The sequence below is a fragment of the Hesperophylax consimilis genome, chromosome 14, assembly GCF_061612785.1.
Source record: "Hesperophylax consimilis isolate HC1 chromosome 14, BYU_Hcon_1.0, whole genome shotgun sequence".
In the NCBI taxonomy this organism is placed as follows: domain Eukaryota; kingdom Metazoa; phylum Arthropoda; class Insecta; order Trichoptera; family Limnephilidae; genus Hesperophylax; species Hesperophylax consimilis.
The window spans coordinates 5,903,178-5,919,440 of NC_142849.1; the positions used below are offsets into that span (position 1 = coordinate 5,903,178).

The following is a 16,263-nucleotide window of genomic DNA, read 5'->3' on the forward strand; positions in this document are numbered from 1 at the left end:
TGTATGAGCGTTTATAAAACAAATGTATGTATGCGCGTTTATAAAACAAATGTGTGTATGAGCGTTTATAAAACAAATGTATGTATGCGCGTTTATAAAACAAATTTTGTATGAGTGTTTATAAAACAAATGTATGAATGAGCGTTTATAAAAAACGTCTGAATTTTTTTATGCATGGAACGTAATATATATAAATTGTGTATTTAGGTACATTTCTAATTCCCTTTGCATGCTTTGTTTTTTTTAATGTACTTATGTAATAACGTTTTAGTTCTTTTCTTGCTTAATTTATTCTTAAATAACAGCACTAAGATTTGGTAGGCATAGTAATATTTGGGTAATTTTTATACCGCCGTTGAAGAGATTTTTTTGTTGTTGATATTATGTGCCTTTTTATGTGTAAAATAGGAGTAAAAATAGAGAAAAGAGAAATAGGATCTGGCATTTCATCGAGTTTGACAAAATTACCGTTTAATAAGGATTGAATAAAATAGAAAAATTTGATGACTTTTTTATTTAGACATACTGTACATGTTACATTATATAGTATTGTTACATACAATTTAATAGGTGTTACTTAATTCATAATTTAAGATCAGAAGGTTATCATAACATCTGTAGTGTCTTCATGTTCAATTTCTGCAAATAATCTATAAAGATGGAAAGGAAAACGTTAAACAACCATTCATTTTAAGATTCATTTATTGTGTTACATATTATAATCCTCTGACTTCAATCAAATGAGAAGAATCACCAATCTAAAATACAATGGTTATAACAACCACGAAGGACGAAATTCCTCGGAACATATGTTTAGGAATTTTCTACGGTATGAAGAGCAAGTTCATTAATCTATTGAAGATTAAACAATGGCATGGAAACTTCAAAAAGAAAGAACATTTGGTTTTATTCTAAGGGCAGAATATTTGTGAACATAGAAAATCCTTACTTAAGATTTACGTATATTAATATATCATTTATTAGTAAGACTGTATCCTATCTAATTCTATTTCTACCTGTTTTATAATGTCTACTGCGATTTTATAATATAATAATTTCAGCAATTGAAAATCTTTAACGATTCAAAAATACACAACAATTTGTGATATCGACGCAAATAAAAAAAATAGATTACTCAGTAAGGTGAGTTAAAAATATTGCTTCTTTTCATGTTTTTTTCTTTTTGAAATCAACCAAATGTTTCCATAGGTTCTAATGTTTTAAAATGTTTAAGAATATTTCCTAATTATTACGTATTTTCAAGAAAATTTTTCAATTTCATAGGCAAATTTTTCTGCAAAGGGTATTATTTTTTTCCTTTTCCTATAAATATATGGAGTATGCAGTTACCAGTATGCTCCCTACAAAAATGTCAAGCAGTAAACGGAAAGTTTGAACAAAAAATGTTCATTCATTGAAAGCAGAAACAATAATTAAATTAGGTAAAAATAAAATGCTCGAACTGATAGCTCGTAAAAGAAATATAAGATAAAAAGTTTTAATTCACTTTAAGTGCGTGATGATAATCTAAAGGTTGCTTGGAAATTTTCATGCCAAACTGATAATAAATAAACAATAACACATTACATTTATTTCTACACATAATTACAATTAATTCGGATGCGAGAAGTTATTTATTTTTCTAGTTCACTTTATTTATATTAATTGCACTCAACAAAAATATTTTGCAAAACTAAAATAAGGTTCCCCTATGTAACATCAAGTATTCAGATACATAATTGATAAAAATGCGGATTCACTTCAAATATTTGATATCGTGGAAATACTCATTTTGGTATATTTACCACGTGTTAAATCGTACCAATATCAACAACAACTGGGAAGACATAAATGAACAAATAAACAATCAAGAAGACAAATGAATAAAAAAATACCAAAACAAATATTTTGTAATAAAAAACTGTATGTGTAACGTGCTTGTTCCGGATTTTTTTAGAAAGAGTAGCATATATTTTCAGACAGATGCACCTACACACAGGGAACAGAGCCATTGTAGAGCATGTATATAATGCAATGAATTGAATTGGTATTTCGTTACATACATCACTGAAACCTACTTATCATATGGCAAGAAATCATTAATAAATTCAATGAATAGAGATTCATTCTCAATCAAAAATAAAGTATAGATAATGTTGGTCTATAAGGATAACGTCAAGGTACATCAACTCTTTTTTCAAGTGAAATAACTTAATCAAAACAACTTAAGTAAACTAAATAATCATAACCAATAATCTCAAAAAATCAATTTACTATGAATTTTATGTAAAATAACATAAATTTAAATCCACTAAAATATTTTTTTAAATTTTAAAGACACGAATTAAGAAAGGTACACGACTTTATAAAACAGGCAAATAACGCGTCTTTTTGAAATTTATTTCCGTATACGTATGAAGATAACAAATCAGGGAAATATGTTTTTTGTAACTGAAGTCATATAATGAAGCCCAATAATTATGAATTAAATGTATAGGGATTTATAATTTTGAATTTGCATTATGTTAAATAATGAAAAGATACCCACCTCACAAGAAGTGATCAGTTTCATCATTTTTGAGAATTTTGTGGTGTTGTTCTAGGCAAGACTTTATAAATATATTGTGAATTGATAAGTGATTAAAAAATGTATTTAAAGCAGATAGGTAATTTTTAATTGGAAAGTAAAAATGCGAATTTCTGCCTAATTATCAAACAAAAAGCCTGTTGGTACTCCTATTAAATAACTTTCATAACATGTTATTAATTATAGGTTAATTTACATTTTATATTTAAACAGAGGTTAAATTCACAAATAGCCTAGTTTACTTCTACCCTGACATCAATTTACGTATAAGATTGAATAAGTGAAAACACTGCTCAAAAATTCATTTTTCACAATTTGAACTTTTATATTAAATCTACGAAAACTTTCACATTCAAATGATACTGTTTTAAAAGACTTTTTTTAAATCTACCAAAATAATTTTTGAAATCACCACCAATGGTGAGATTTATAAAAAAAAAAAACAACAAGTTTTTTGTAGTAATTTTGAGAAATTAACGCTTATGCTATTTTTTTCACAACGATTTTTGGATAAAATTGGGTTAAACAAGATCAAACGTTTATTTTTAGAATATCAGGTGAAATGGTGATTATCTGTATATTATTGTGACACCTTTTAAATTGTAGAGAAAGTAAATGAAACATGTCAACTATCAATGGGTGTGCGCAAACACAAAACTTATGTTGACTTTAATTTACGAACGGTCTCGATTGACCAAAAGTAACAATAAGTTTTGCAAATAACTAAATAATAAAACATTAAAAAAACACAAAAATAAAACGCACCTAGCTGCTTTTTGAAAAGGGCACAAAAATTGCATATTATTTACGCACAATCAACTATCACAACATAGAAAACATGAACCAACCAAAATGACTTAACTACTTATTACCTAAATACATCTGTAAAATTAATGAGTTCTATTTAACAAATATTTTAACAGTCATCCGCCATATTCTTCGCTGGATAAAATATAAAGAACACAAAATAACAAAAGAATAATAATCGACGTAAAACTAAGGACGAATGTTTAAATTTAATTTTAAAACAATGCATAAGAAACTTTTTGTCGAATTCCACATACACATTAAAACGATAATGTATAATATGTCCTTTGTTCATAATGATCACTTTGCGGGTTCTCTTTGGAGACCTTCAGATTATGTGGAATGATACAACAAATTTCTAAACGTTTTAAAAATAAAATATTAGAATGATAAACTTGAAAATTTTAATAACTTATAGGTAAATAATTTAAAATAAAACATAAAATGGATGACAAAATTTAACCCATCCTATGAATCGTTTAACACATAAAATAATAAGATTTACGTAATCACGTTTAGTGATTTTGTAGTTTTAGTTTGTAACTACAGTTTAAAAAGGTGGTAATCCAATAAGCAATTTGAAATAAAATAAAAGTATATTTCTTTGAAATAAAAGTAAGATTTTGACATTATTGAGAACCTTTAATTATGATCTTATTTGTCAATCCATTCTTATTGTTATTAATACAATTTTGCACTTTGCCTAGATCCAGTAATTTCTGGGTTCAATCATAGTAATTACATATTTTCTTAATTCTACTTAGCCTACTTACATCTAGAATTTTGACGTTTATAAACTTAATAACTAGTACGTATTTGAGACGATTTGTGTAATATTTTGTATTTATACATTAATTAAGACAGTTAACCGAAACGCAATAATTCAAGTGTGGCATTGTTCTTTACGTTCATACCATAAGAAAATTATTACGAGAAAATCAAATAAATAGCAGAACACCTTGGCAAATCTCACGTTCGAGCCATCTCGTCTATCTCATCCATCTTCCGGCTTCACGCTCTGGACCTCTTCGCGGCCAGAACTTCTCGCACAGCGTCAGCCGCCACAAAGATCCTCTCCGAACTGATAACACGGATAACGTTCAAGTATTTCAAAATGGCAACAAATAAATGCTTCAAGCACACCTACAGCGGGGAACTCCGCTCAATGATCCGGAATATGATATAATTACACTAATGGATACAATATTTTCTCATCTGTTTTCACTGGGATGTATATTTGCTTCACGTAAAAACACGGACGAATTAGGAATATTCACAATACGCGCCGTCGCGAGCGCTAAGTTACAATGTCCTCGCAAGCATCCCCCACCATTTGCTACAAATGTCTTTATCTTTATCTATCCACTCCGATGCTGCAAATTGGCGGTGTTAACTCTCGACCTGCGCACGTACTTGAACTAGCCAAGTCGATGGCTTTGTCTATTCTTGATTAGTTTCTTACGTTGGTACTTTGTTCACAGCTTTGAGAAGATCTGCGGAACCTTTGTCGAGACCCAACTTGAGAGGATCGTGGTGATGGGAGGCGTGATGACCGTGGTGGTCCATCTTGGACTGCTTCTCTTGTTGCTGTTGCTTCATGCGGTCTTGCTCTTCTCTCTCGCGCCTGGCCTGCTCGTTGATCTCCTTCACCGCCCGCAGCTCTTTCTTCAGCTTCATCCTCCGGTTCTGGAACCAGATCTTGATCTGCCGCTCCGTGAGACAGAGAGCGTGGGCTATCTCTATCCTGCGCCTACGTGTCAGGTAGTGATTGAAGTGGAACTCCTTCTCTAGCTCCAGGGTCTGGAAGCGGGTGTAGGTCTGGCGACCCCGTCGCCGTGGGCAACCGTTTGGCCCTGGAACAAAAGAATGATCTTATAATTCAAAATGTAAATTATTCTAAAATGTATAATGTAACCATATAAATTTTCATAAGTAACTCTTGAATGTTTTTTATTGTAGGTAACGATAACCACACACCACTTTGCAACTGCAGTCAAACGAGTCAATAAATAATGGTTAGTTATACTTTTTCATTAAAAATGTATTTGGAGAAATCAGAAAACATCCCGTAACGTCGTTAACATTTACATATTTCTTAAAAATAATTGTGTCTGATTAATGAACAAAAGAAGTTTATGTTACGAGTCCTTACCTATATACATATAATAATAATATTTGGATGATTTGTATAGCGCCGTTTTTGTGCAAATTTATCTCAAGGGCGCTTTACCAAGTACCTACATATTTCTCAATCCTTTTATTGTTATGTTCGAATACCGTTTTCCGTTTGGCCAAAAAAAATTTCCTCGATGAATGATGTAGATAGATACCTGCCTACTTAATTGAAGTGATTATTATTTGACGATATTATTAAGTTTTGATTCGAATTCAAAACCATTTTCTTATGTAAACTTAGCATAAATAATTACATGCCAATACATAAAACTTGAATTAATCTCCAGTGCAGGCTAATTATTCACTCTACGGGTACATTGCATAAATCAATACCTACAACTTACGCTTACATAATCAGCTAGTACCTACATATATTGATACCTAATGTAGGTATTAAAAGACTTGGTATAAGCATATTCATTTATTAGGACATATTTTTTCACAACTTTATTTTATTTTATTTCTTTGGATTTGGGTTGCACCATGATCTTTTTGTATTAATAATAATAATACTTATATAATAATGGATGATTTTCATAGCGCCGTTTTTGAGCGAAATTGAGATTAATACTATAGTATAAGCTGTCGTACCCTTAAATTAAATATACCAATCCTAAGAGAAAGTCCAGTTATATTCAATTTTTCAATTAAGTCCTAAATCATGTATCTAAATTTCGCCAATAAACAATTAGATAATGTGAATTAAGTGTTAATCTCAAGTGACCTACCAGGTAAGTATTGTACTGTATATTTTCTCCATAAATAGTTAAGTAATAACATAGATCACTGTAGAAATGTATTATAAGTTTGTACAGCGCCCTTGAGGTGTTTTTGCACAAAAACGGCGCTATACAAGTCATCCAAGTATTATTATTATTTATTATTATAACATTGTAATAATTATGTAATGTAGATAATAATTTGATACCTTGGACAGCCGCCATGGTCGACGGGTAAGACTCTCGACTAGCAAAACAGAAGTAAGGGGTTCAAATCTTTTAATTTAATTAATTTGTGTTATTTCATATACTCATTTAAAATAATATACAGATTGTGCGGAAGATACTATCAGTATCGCCCTGGTGTATGACCAACATTCAGAAGTGAAACGCTTCTTGAAATGGCTTTGGCGGTGTTCGGTAGCCAGATCTGAATCAACAGGTACTTCCCTACCTTTCACTCTCTCCATAACCTTCAGCCTCACAACATACCCCAATTGGTGATGCCATAGTCTCACCGGCTCCAAACGGTTGGGATCAGTTGGGACTCTTGTGCGGTTTCTGGTCCTTTCTAAAAAACGTATATTTACCGACTTACATTAAGATTTGACTTTTAGAATCCATTGCTTTATTCGATACACGGGTGTATTGGGGTACGAGAGAAATATTTGCAAAAAGGTCTAATCGGTGTGACAAAAGCTCCATTTTTTGTTCAAAAGATGTGAAAGGTTTGTTTTTTGGGAGCCATAAAAGGGTTCTTCCCGAAACCGAGGTGCTTGTAGTAAAGGGTTTTCGAATTGCGCAAAAACTTTCTTATTTTTATTGTTACGAGGTGAAAGTTGCAAGACAATGCTGGACATTAAGGTATACCTGAAAGGGCATTTCTAAACTTGCATAATATTGTGTTTTGTTATTATTTAGCACAAGGTTTCTTTTTTATTGCTTGTAAAGGATTCGCACCATTTATTGCTAGGCTGGTAGGACAATATCTTTATTTGAATTGACCATAGAAATCAGCCCTTTTAAAATTAAGTTTTCTTTTGGATGCCTTTACATATTTTTACCTTTTTCGCCAATATAAAAAACTGGTATTTTAAAATATTGTTGTGATTGTGAGCTGATGAATTTATAAATGAAATATGATAAGTAGGTACCTACATGTGTGTAAAAATATGAAGATTACTGAAAAAACATTTTTAAAAGTAAGTATTTTAAATTATAATGGGTAAGTAATACCTAAAAAGAAAGTTAATTAATTTAATCTGTTTCTTGAAACCTGTCCCGGAATTCAAAATTCGATGCCCCCCCAGCATTTGTACAGGAATTCCAACAGATATACTGTACCGATTCATTTAGAATCTCCCCTGGTACTCAGTCCTAACAATGGCGGCTGCGATGGTTGCCATGGCAGCCACGCGACCCCTCCCGCGCCGGTCGAAACGCCCCTTCGACAACGCCCTTAAAACTGAGTCCTACTGAAATAGTTGAGTCTTAGTAAATTATAGGACACATGGTAAAAAGGGAAAACCATTTGTTAAAAGTTTTTTGTAAGCAACGAACGTTTACGTTCCTTGCTGAAAACAGCCTTTAGCCTGTCCATGTTTCAGAGTTGACTCAAAACACTATTGAGAAATATCGTCTACTGGGGCAGTCAGCAAAAATCAAACTCAGTCTAAGGGATCGATATTCTAAATCGTGTAATGATTTGACTCCTTTGACGAAGGATGAAAAATGCTCATAATCTGTCTATTTCCATCTAGCTTCAGCCGAAAAGTGGTTCAGACTTCAGACCCCATTTGAACAATTTATCATCCTTTAAGTAGCGGGTCCAATCCAGATCGTTTGCACTCCACGATCTATGGAGGGATCCGAATATTACATATTATTTTAAAGTTTGATTTAAATTTAAAATTTTACCTTCTGATTTATCAAGTCGGACAGTATTCATACGCCCGTGATATTAAAAAAATATTAAGTGGATTCCAGATATTTGAAATATTACATCATTTGAAACGCGCAGGTTAAATTTCATCACGCTGTGAATATTCATAACAAAGAAGTATTATTTAAAAAAAACTTTGGGTCTTGTTTGAAACGAGGGCCGATACCGAAAAGTAGTTTATCATATGGTAAAACTAAAAAAAGGAAAATATTTTTCTTATTTTGAACCATTTAAATTGAATAACTTGACATTTTTAGGTTTGGGGATGAAATTCATTGTACAGTAAATTTCAACCTTACAGACTTTAAAGAATATTCTTTGATGAATTGATATCTTAAAACAAACCTGATTTGTAATAAATACGTAAGCGGAAGGTTTTTTCTTTCAATATGTAATTATTCACTTGTGTAATATTATTTGCTTACGTTTTTTTATAAATAATTATGATTTTCTAATTAGGTAAATTGGAAACACTTACTTATTTTTTCTTTAAAAAGCTAGAAAACAAATAAAGTAAATTCATTAATTAAATGATTCATTAATGATTCATACGAAATAAATTAATTCAGTGAAAGGTTTTTGGAAATTAAAATAACAAATTGAAAAGAATAACCCTTTTTGTGATTTTTTTATATAGACGGCTTCCTTTACCTAAGTAGGTAGGTAATTAACATTAACGTTTATTGAAGTAGAATTCAAAGTAGTATTCAATTCAAACGTTTCAATTATTTGCTTAGTTGTATATCTTCGAAAAAAGGGTTAATGAAATAAATAATAAAAAAACATCGATAATCATTATTTGAGTCCCGTCACAAATATTTTTTTTTGGTTTTAAAGTATTTATACAAATGCCGGCAGTCAGGGATTGTAATGTTGAATACTAAGAAAAGAACCTCAAAAAATACCTTACGGCAGTTTGTAAGAAGAAAAAAAAATACAACCGAAAAATTTGGAAGTCACCGCGGGGATATGTATGCTGGTATCTGGTCTGTTGTATCTACCTATCCGGCTATTGGTTGATTTACTCTCGGTATCTAGATAGTACCTACGTAGGTACCTCGGCCCTTTATTCTTTCACACGCGCAACATAAATCACTCTGATGGAGGTTGGTGTGTATTTTATTTCTTTTTCGGTTTCGACTGCTGCACGTTATTTATATTTGGGTGATATATAATGTAATCGTTCCATTGTGTCGATATATATATAATGGCGCGTGAGAACATACACAAGCTATTCATTTTTACATTAACCATTGTGATTATTTATATTTTCAGTCGTCCCTAAGTTTAGACGCCCTTGTTTATCTTGTGAAAGATAAACATTAAAAACAAAAATAAATATTCTAATCCTACTACGAAATATCATGAGAATAATATGTACGTACAATCCTATTTTGAGATATGGTATCTAATGACGATAGAATCAGAAAACCATCAACACTTTATTACGAACAAAGGGAGACGACAATAATATCTCAGATTAACTTTAATGTATTGTGTTTTCTTATGCTTCAGACATATCAAAGTCTAACATTATAATTCATAGAGCAAGCCCAATAATCTAATCCTTTTTACGAGCGTTTTCGACCAGAAATGAAACCTTGAAAAAATAATGTAATAAGTACAAAAAATATAACAAGAAAAACGTTGGGATACGTAAATAAGGTGGCGTGTCATGTTCCAAAATCCGAGGGTCATTATTCAAACAAGTTTTTTAAGCCGAATTAAAATTCGGAGAACGTTGAGAATTTCCTTATTTTCTGTGACTCGTATGTTTGTCAGAGCTTGTTCTGTTCTCTGATTTCAAGACTCGTATTTCAGTCTTTTTGAATTTATTACAATTCAATGATTCTAACACTTACAAACTAAATGCATTAAAGAGATTTATAAATGAAAGAAAATGGACTTTTTTATGTGAATAAATCCATTTAAAATTACTGATATTTATATAAATGGCCGTAGATGCATTAAAATCCAACGACAACCTGATTCCAAAAGGTGCTAATTTTATTCATTTTACAAACTATTATCAGTAAGATATTACTTTTTGCTATTTGATTAAGTTAAAATATGGTTTTGAATATGAATGCAGTTATTTTCAGATATTTAAAATAATATTGCCTCAGACGTCAAAACTTTATCAATTAATTAGTTTCTTTTGTAAACGTGCCAAAAATATTTAATACAAAGTGAATCCGCATGCAATATTTAGTTAACTATGTCAGAAACACACCTTTGTAAAGAAGCTTGATTATTTAAATCTAAGCCCACATAACGGGAATCATAGAACAATACAATACTTCAGAATAATATCATTGATAATTATTTCTAACGGGCCTACATACATTCCTAAACTCACAATTCACAATACTTCTCGGTGATGATGCTACTAATTTGAATAGCGGCATAATTGTGAAGCATCTCCTCGAGATAATCTTACACACTGATCAAAAAATTAAGTTGAGGAATTTCATCTTTGGGGATGCTGTTTAGTGTGTCTTTATAGGGAAGGGAAGGAAAGGAAGTTCTGGAAAGGAAGGAATCTAAAATCTCATTTTCCTACTGCGGTGAAAGGGATGAGCCAAGAGAGACCAGTTGGCGATGACAAAGGGTCCAAACCAGCCTCTCTCAATCCGGCAAGCCACGCAACGGGTGGGCGGGCACATTCTGAACACACCTCACTCGATGAACCCGAGCACCCCTGCTAATTCACCAAACGTAGCGAACGACTTGGGGTGATTTATGGCAGAGGCGTTGCTTATCAAATAAATAGTTACTTCATGTGGCAGTCTATGAATTTATTTCAAACTATATGGCCTGATTCTCTGAACTACCTACTTTAAGATGATATATTATATCCGGACTGAGCTTTTGATATCTCTAACTTATGTATTGTAGCTTATAACGGTGATAACAAATCTTATTAAACTAATAATAATCACATTTATTACAGCTAATATTTAAGTGTAAATTTTTGGGTGTAGGTTATTATATTTCTAAATACGAACTGATAATACTTATTGAAGTGATTTGACTCGACCTTTTCTCTGGTACAATACTTTTTTTAAACGACGGCGCCTAAAACACCACATCATTTCGATGTTTTGGATTTTACCGGGAGCTTATTTAAAAGTTTATTGATTTACGATAGGTACTTTGAGTTATGGACTGACGAAGGGCTGACGGTGCTGCCGAGCGAGTTATTCTGTCAAACGAATGAAAACAATGGCGACAGTTTCAGAAATATTAATATTTATTGTTTTACGTCAACAGCTTTCGAGTTTGAGTGAGTGTTTACTAAACTGAAATAAGTTTACATGCAACTTCGCATTTAGATACACATGCGTGAGAAAATTATGCTACAATGAGGAATTCAACCATCATGGTTACTGCATACCATTTGTAGGTATATGAAATTAAATTATTTTTTTTTAAATTTATTTAAAATATTTTTTTCCTAACTAGTTTTAGATTTGTCATGAAAAATCTTGAAAACAGAAACAGATGGTTTTTTGTCGTAATTATGTACATTTTCCTTTTTTCAATTTAAATTTGGCTAAGCTTGGCACACTAAAAGACATATTGTAACACTCACTTGCCTATGTAATTAATTAATTTAAAAATACTTGTAAGTTGCATCGGCTAGATCGTGTAGGATAAAACATATACCTAGGTAGGTACTTAGTTAGACACTTGTTACAGGAAACATGTTGGAACACAATAATTAGGGAGGTGCCTACTTGAGAAACAATGTTATGAAAATTTATTGTGATACGTGTGTAGATTGGGATCATTAACATTGTGAGAACATGCTTTAAAAGTTTGTTGAATGCTTTACATGTTTTCTTTTTTATTCCAGGTAGGTAGAATAAATTTTTAAAAAACACCTAAGCGACGTGACTTTTTTAATCAATATATGACAAAAAAAATTCTAATAGCCATTTAAAAAAATGTATATAAATACCAACATGTTTATAATTAAAATGAAATGTTTGCTATAACAGATTTTAATTAACAAAATAACTTAAAAATATCAGCACGTTAATTTTGATTTCTTATAATAAATACCAACAAATTGCATTCCAAAACCACGCTTGATTTTATGATTTTAAATAGTTCGTTCATTTGAATGTGTGTAAATTACATAAACTCAAGTTAAAACGATAATTTAATTTTTTTAATTACCTATCTTATATAAAGCGCCCTTGGAGTGATTTTTCACAGAAACGGCCCAATACAAGTTATCCAATTATTATTATAAATAGGTGTTAGTTAACTATAATAACTTTTTTCAATTGGAAAAAATAACTGGAGGTAAATTAAGTAGTTAAATTCAGTAACGCATATTATTTTCAACAGTTAATTTGATTATTTAATTGATGAAGAACATAATACTAATAAACCTAAAGGAAACATGAAACAGAACAAGACACAGAATATCAAAATTTAACGCTCTCAACTGCGAATAGAAGCCAGGATCTTAAAAAATAATGAATCAATCAAATTAATTGTCAGACCTATTTGTAAATTTTGAATTTGATAATGAAATCGACAAAATTACGTAGATATAATAATAAGGTTCCAATGGCTGGTTAGAGACGTTGCCCCGGAAGGACAGAGATCCTGGGTTCGATTCCCATTTAAGACCGTTAGGTACATTTTTATTTTTTCGCGTTTCGTTTAGGTTTATGATTATTATGTTCTTCTTCAATTAAATAAGTAAATTAACATTTGAAAATAATATGCGTTACTTAATTTAAATATTTTATTTATGTGCTCTACAAATTTGTTCAGTGATTTGGATCCCAGATATTCGTGTCATGTTTGCGAATAAAGTTTGGCGTTAATTTGCATAACTAAATAAAGATCACCGACTGGTTACACAAAGCGTTGTTTACTCGCCTTTGATGAAATTCCCGCTATCTCGGAGTAGAGTACATAAGCCGAAGAGAAATAGAGAAAATAATGGCCAGGTAGAAGAAAATCATCCGTAAAGATAAGAAAACGTGGGTCGTAGGCTTTTATAACAACCCCGTTAGGGCCTTGGAAGCATTTTTAGGAATTCAAATTCTTAAACATTCATTTTATTCATAGCACTTTTCCAGCACACTTTTCCACCTTTAAAGGTAATAAGCACCTGACTTATTTATTGAAGTGTTTCAAAGTATGCAATAGTAATTTTTAAGGGACAATAAACCTAACGTAAGAAAGTATTTTTATTTTGGAGAAGATCGTAAATTATTTTTTTTTAACATTTTATAATATTACACATAAGAAATAACACAAGAAGAGAGAAAAGTCCCAATAAACTACTTTGTAGTAGTAGTAGTTTATTAGAATACAAAATGATTTTATTCCGCTGTATTTGCGAAGATTGTCTTTAGTAATTACACATCGCCAAAACAAATAATTTAGTTAACGTTATTTAGGTACTTTTCAACTAGAAAAAATATGAAAACGCATGTTGATGTCGTAAGAAAAACCTTATTATAAGTTACTTAAGTTAACGTTAACTAACTAAAACCGTTTCAGGAATAGCAAACAACTCGGCATTGGCACACACGCCTTGCCTCATTCACATTCATACATCGTCTCGTACATATTATTCTATTATTCAGATTCTTGGTATGGCCTGACTCAAATATCCGGTTCACTTGGTCGTATTATGTCTTCCTCGTTCGTCCTCAACTTCTTCAACCATTCACATTCACTCCCAAACCATCCAAGAAGCGAACCTTTCTTCTTTGATTCTCACTGTGCCCTGGCAAGGTAAGGATCCAGGGTTTATGTCCCAGATGTGACGTATCTCTTTCTGATTTTTCTGTTTCAAATTTTCGTTTAAGAATCGCTGATATTGTCTTCAATAATTAAATATTACGATTTGATTTTTTACTAACTAAATTATTCCAAAAATAAATAATATTTTAAAATTATATTATGTGTGCTTGCTTATCTTATGAAGAAGGGTTATTCGAGGCATGATAATTATTCACCGTAATAAACGTCATGCACAGCCAGACTGATGAATGCAGGCAGCCAGCAGCCAGGACTGGTCGAGCAAGTATTCAATATTGTCTCGGAGCCAATAAACATCGCGTTTCATTGCTATGTGTCAGAGCTTTTGATTTACAAGCATTTTGGTTACCTCTAAGATTAAGAGGAAATGGCGACGTTTTGTTATTAATTTATTATTATTAATCTTTCCAGAATTCATCTACAAATATGTATACATATAGAGCATTGTAGTTGAAAGCTATTTCCTTGCAATTTTAAAATGATTCTAGATTGTAATAATAATAATATATGGATGATTGGAAAAAGATGATGGATGATTATGGGTAAAGCGCCGTTTTTCTAAAAAATATTCTGAAGATGATGACACAAGTAGGTAGGTAATATCAAATGAGAAGCTTTATTGACAAGAAACAAAATCAGGAAGGTAAGTAGGTAGGAATTTAAATTTAAAACGACGGGTTGTTTCACAGAATTTGAAAAAGTCACAAAATTCAAAGTTGATTTTAAAGTTCTGTGAAGATTCTATCCAAGTTTATTTATTTATTGTACAACTTGTTTAGCGCCGCTTTTGTGAGATATCACCTCAGAAACGGCGTGATGGTTAGTTAGTTAGTTATATATACCACGACCTACCAGTCGCCGTGTATTGTCCAATTTTATTACATGTAGGTATTTCTACATTACCAAAAAAATTCTCATCTTATTTTATCAGTTCAAAGAAAAATAATATTTTGGCAAAACTCCAAGTTGTTCATTGATAAGTGCGTATTGTATATGGTGAATACATAATAATTTTAAAATTTCGGGTGACTTAGAAGTATCGCATTATTCGAAAATAATAAATGTAAAAATGTTATAATTAATTTATAATAAATGTTAAATGTTATTCAATTTGTCTTTCAGAATTTAAAAAAAAAATCAAAACGTATTTTTTGGATATTCGGAATCGTTTTTCAACATTGAATCAATGATATTTCAATTAATACCTACTTAAATATTATTTAAAGCCCTTTTTTGAATCGAAAATGTAAATACTAATTGCGCATATTTATCCGATATATTTACTTAACTACGTGATGAGAGGTAAATATTTAACATCTTTATTGCAAAAAGTACATATTGTAATCGTCCATAAATTTTGCCTCCGCTTGGACTGCAATTATATGACTTGTTTACTGTGTATTTCACTTCGATATCTCTCCTCACTACAGCATTTTCCTTAATAATATACTTAGATGATGATTTTATCAAAAATATACAAATATAGTAGTTTCCTATCCACCTGCTTTTATAAATAGTATCTATATACTACAGAGATTTACTCGAATTTCATAAATTTAACAAACCAATGTACCATCCAAAATGTTGTTTTTCACAAGAACAGCATTGTGTATTATTATTACGTATTATTTTTTAAGTGAATATTTTTAATCTTTGTAGCTCATGATCGACATGAACTATAGAGATTAAAGATATTATCTTAGAAATCGCAGTCTGAAAAGCTGTATAAATATCATGAAGCCTAGTCAGCTATAATGCTGTTTCAAACAGATTTTCAAGTGAGATTTTATTATTTTAGGCACCATTTAATTTAATCAGAATGCCTTGATTATTATCGCGTTATCAATATTTAATTCATATATTATTAGATGATAATGATTGGCTTTTTATGATGTAAACATTTTTGCGATAGAAAAATATTTTATAGAGAAATTTTTGTGAAAAATAGTGTTCAAAAGTTAAAGCATTAAGCGGTAGTTATTGCATGGTCATGAAAATAAAAGTCGGGCGAATTGTGTGAAAAAATGGATTTCCGATTTCTGGAATGGCCGAAAAGTTTTGCCGGCGCCCGAAACGGTTCCAGACTTCCCGCGGGAGTGACAAGGCGACGAAACGTCCGTTAACCGGCGCCCGGATCGACAAATCCGCGAATCACGATGTTGGATAGATCTGGAACAATGCCCACATCATCTCTTTCGGTAACACATTGCAGCAAAACGTGAAAAACACAACACGAA

The 16,263-nt window shown here is 31.2% G+C and overlaps 1 protein-coding gene across 2 annotated transcripts in view; it reads right to left on the bottom strand.

Annotated features, from left to right (window-relative positions):
- Positions 1–525: 525 nt before the first annotated feature.
- Positions 526–16,263, bottom strand: part of abd-A (abdominal A) — a 70,523-nt gene continuing 54,785 nt past the window's right edge. For both annotated transcript variants that reach the window (XM_089639463.1, XM_089639462.1), the window contains exon 3: positions 526–5,247. In XM_089639463.1, the coding sequence (XP_089495589.1) occupies positions 4,853–5,247 (395 nt within the window). In that variant the 3' untranslated portion in view covers positions 526–4,852. The remainder of the gene's footprint in view (positions 5,248–16,263) is intronic.